This window comes from Arachis duranensis, chromosome 4 (assembly GCF_000817695.3).
Source record: "Arachis duranensis cultivar V14167 chromosome 4, aradu.V14167.gnm2.J7QH, whole genome shotgun sequence".
In the NCBI taxonomy this organism is placed as follows: domain Eukaryota; kingdom Viridiplantae; phylum Streptophyta; class Magnoliopsida; order Fabales; family Fabaceae; genus Arachis; species Arachis duranensis.
Genome location: NC_029775.3, coordinates 11,299,386 through 11,302,206, shown reverse-complemented (window position 1 = coordinate 11,302,206; position 2,821 = coordinate 11,299,386). Strand labels below are relative to the sequence as shown.

At 36.2% G+C, this 2,821-nt stretch overlaps 1 protein-coding gene across 1 annotated transcript; it reads right to left on the bottom strand.

Moving 5' to 3' along the window:
- Positions 1–302: 302 nt before the first annotated feature.
- LOC110279873 (uncharacterized) lies at positions 303–2,815 on the bottom strand. The gene is made up of 3 exons (XM_052261227.1): positions 2,293–2,815; positions 2,095–2,175; positions 303–545 (listed from the first exon to the last, which is right to left on the bottom strand). Exon 1 carries the CDS (start codon positions 2,802–2,804, stop codon positions 2,331–2,333), a length of 474 nt encoding a protein of 157 aa, XP_052117187.1. The 5' UTR covers positions 2,805–2,815; the 3' UTR covers positions 303–545; positions 2,095–2,175; positions 2,293–2,330.
- Between the last annotated feature and the right edge of the window lie 6 nt (positions 2,816–2,821).

The window sequence follows — 2,821 nt, the reverse complement described above, 5'->3', positions numbered from 1 at the left end:
AATTATCCACCATTAAAGGTGAAACTACTTTAAAAGGTGGTTATCTTTTCCTATTATAAATATACTAATACTCTCAAGTATATTAAAGATCTAATCTATTAAAAAATCTGCTTAAAGCCCTTGCTAACTTAAGTATTGGAGTCTCTTGCAGGTACTGTAACACTCTTACTTTTAACACCTCATAATTGTACTAAAAGTTCAAGCATTACTTACCTCTAATACTTTAATTTGATACTATATTTATTTAATATTGAGCCTTCACAAAAATAAACCGAATCTTTAATTATTAAAGTGAAAAATATTTACTTTAAAATCACATAATCACATATCATATTCACATAATAATAAATACATAGACTTATCCAAAACTTCTAAATATATAAGTCCTGCCCCTCTAAAACTTAAAATGACAAAGGACGAGGGGTAAAATAAAATCTAAGACTAAATCAAATACAGAGAATGAAAACATATATATACATAAAGCTCCGTAGTTTGATCATAGCTTCGTGCCAAAGCTTCCTGAACCAGCCACTAAAAAAGAAATTCTGTAGGGGAGTGAGAATATCGTCTTCGAAAGGGTTCTCAATAGAGAGTTTAAGAATTGTTATAAGAAGATACATTTAAAAAGAAGAATTGATTTCAAGGCAGTAATTATCGTTCGTCCTATGAATCTTTTAAAAACCAACGGCTAATCATTCAAAACCTTTTCAAAGAAATAATATTTAATTTTTCAGAAATCCAAAACCTTTCTTTTTTTATAAGAAAATCTTAATCAGTTTTCTAGACTGTATAAATGACCAATCTAATCTAAGCATAGGTTCATTAAGTCTATGCTGAACCAGCTTGATTTTTCATACTTTACTAATACCTCAATCAAAAACCAATCAAAGTCCCTCAACTCAAGCAACTCAACCAAATCAGCAATAAAAAAAACCTTCAGCTTTACCACCAGCAGCATGAGAAATCTCTCAGTTACACACATACAATACAAACAAAGAAAACACAGATAGGATGCAAATACAGCAAGTAGGCCAAATAGCAGATAAGCATAGTTAAACAGATAGGCAAACCTAAACATGCACACCCAAACAAAACATACAAATGCATATGATGTATGTCTGTCCTATGGCTAATGAGCTCATCTGTCGGTTATACAGTCAACCCGACATATCCTGGTATCTAACTATTAAACAATCCATCTGTACGCGCATCCCCAAACTCAATAATATCCATGAGAAAAATCCCAAGCTCAAATTCATATATATATATATATATATATCTATATATATATATGTGCATGCCCATGGGGAGTTAAAGTTCCCGGTCACATCTTATGTACAGAAGGTCAACAATTTGTCTCAATTTTACAAGTCTCATTTACTTTTAGTTCATTTTCATAATCAATTCATATAAGTTCATATCTCATTGAAATTTCAAATTCATCATTCCTCATTATCACAACTACCATTCGATTCATCAATAATTTAAACGCAAAACATAATTCATTCTTTTCTAAATAAATCAAACTTAAAACATATAATATTTAAAACCAAATCTTTCTAAATAATCACTTCAAACAAAGCTTTCCAATTTTTATAAAAATTTCGGCAACATCTCTAGAATTCGGACTCTGCCATCCTTCTCGAGTCCCATCCAAACATTCTTCAAACCCTTCTCAACTATTTCCAATCAGTAACTCATTTTTAATAATCAAACGGTTTCCAATATCAAATCCTTTTCAAATTTGTTTTAAACCAAATTTCAATATAAAATCTTTTCTAATACTAAATCATTTTCAGAATTAAACTAAATTCCAATATGAAATCTTTTCAAAAGTCAACTCATTTTCAACAACGAAACATTTTCAAATCTCAAGAAAACTAATTCGACAACCACCAAATTAACAAAATTAATAACTCAGAATATTCAACCTTCTCAAACATTCAATAATCCCACCAAACAAACAATCATAATTATCCAGAGCAACTCAGTTCAATCCATAAGACTCTCATAATCACCAAAATATACTTTTTGAATCAATATCAATTTATAATAATTCTTGAAAATAAAATAAGTTTAAGGAAAGCGCCCTACCTTTTACTCCGTTTTCTCTCGGCCCGCAACTGCGGCAACCCCAACCTCAGCTACAAACCACTTTCGCAGCAACCACAGTAACTGTAATCGCAACATATAATAACCGAAATTCAATCTTATAGCAATTAACGCCACAAAACCTCAGCATAAGATAACAGAACAACGACTTAAAAGGGTTTTCAGAATGAAAACGCTTACATAACTGAGGAAAAATGATTGAACCGAACAGCAGCGGCTCAAGCGGTGGTCCCGACAGCCATGACGTCGTTTCCGGCGTCCCGAAGTGTAGCGGCGCAGCTTGAACAGAACCAGGAGGAGTGGAAGCAACTCCAAGCAGTTCCGGCGAGCTCCAGCAGCCGTGACTTTCTCCGGTAATGACCCAACAGTGGCGATGGCGGCTGTGGCTTGGTGACGAAGGGAACAGCCCCCTCCTTCCTCTCTTCCATCACGTTTTCTCCCCCTTTGACTTCAGGCTCGACGGCGGTTCGGATGAGGACAATGACGGCGAGGGTTCCGGTCGGCGATGGCGACAGCTCGTTGACGGTAGGGACGCTCCTCCGCGACAGCGCTGGCACGAATTCCATGAACGGCGACCACCCTCCGCGGACCCCCTCTCTCTCCATCGCATCTCTCTTCAACTGGTGGTGATAAGGACGAACTTCACGGGTGACGGGCTCAGCAGCGGCCAACGGGTAGCGCGTCGCTCTCATCTCCTCCCTTTCTCGAT

Excerpts from the sequence above, each read along its gene's own strand:
- LOC110279873 (XM_052261227.1), bottom strand. The coding sequence starts at position 2,804 with ATGAGAGCGACGCGCTACCCGTTGGCCGCTGCTGAGCCCGTCACCCGT.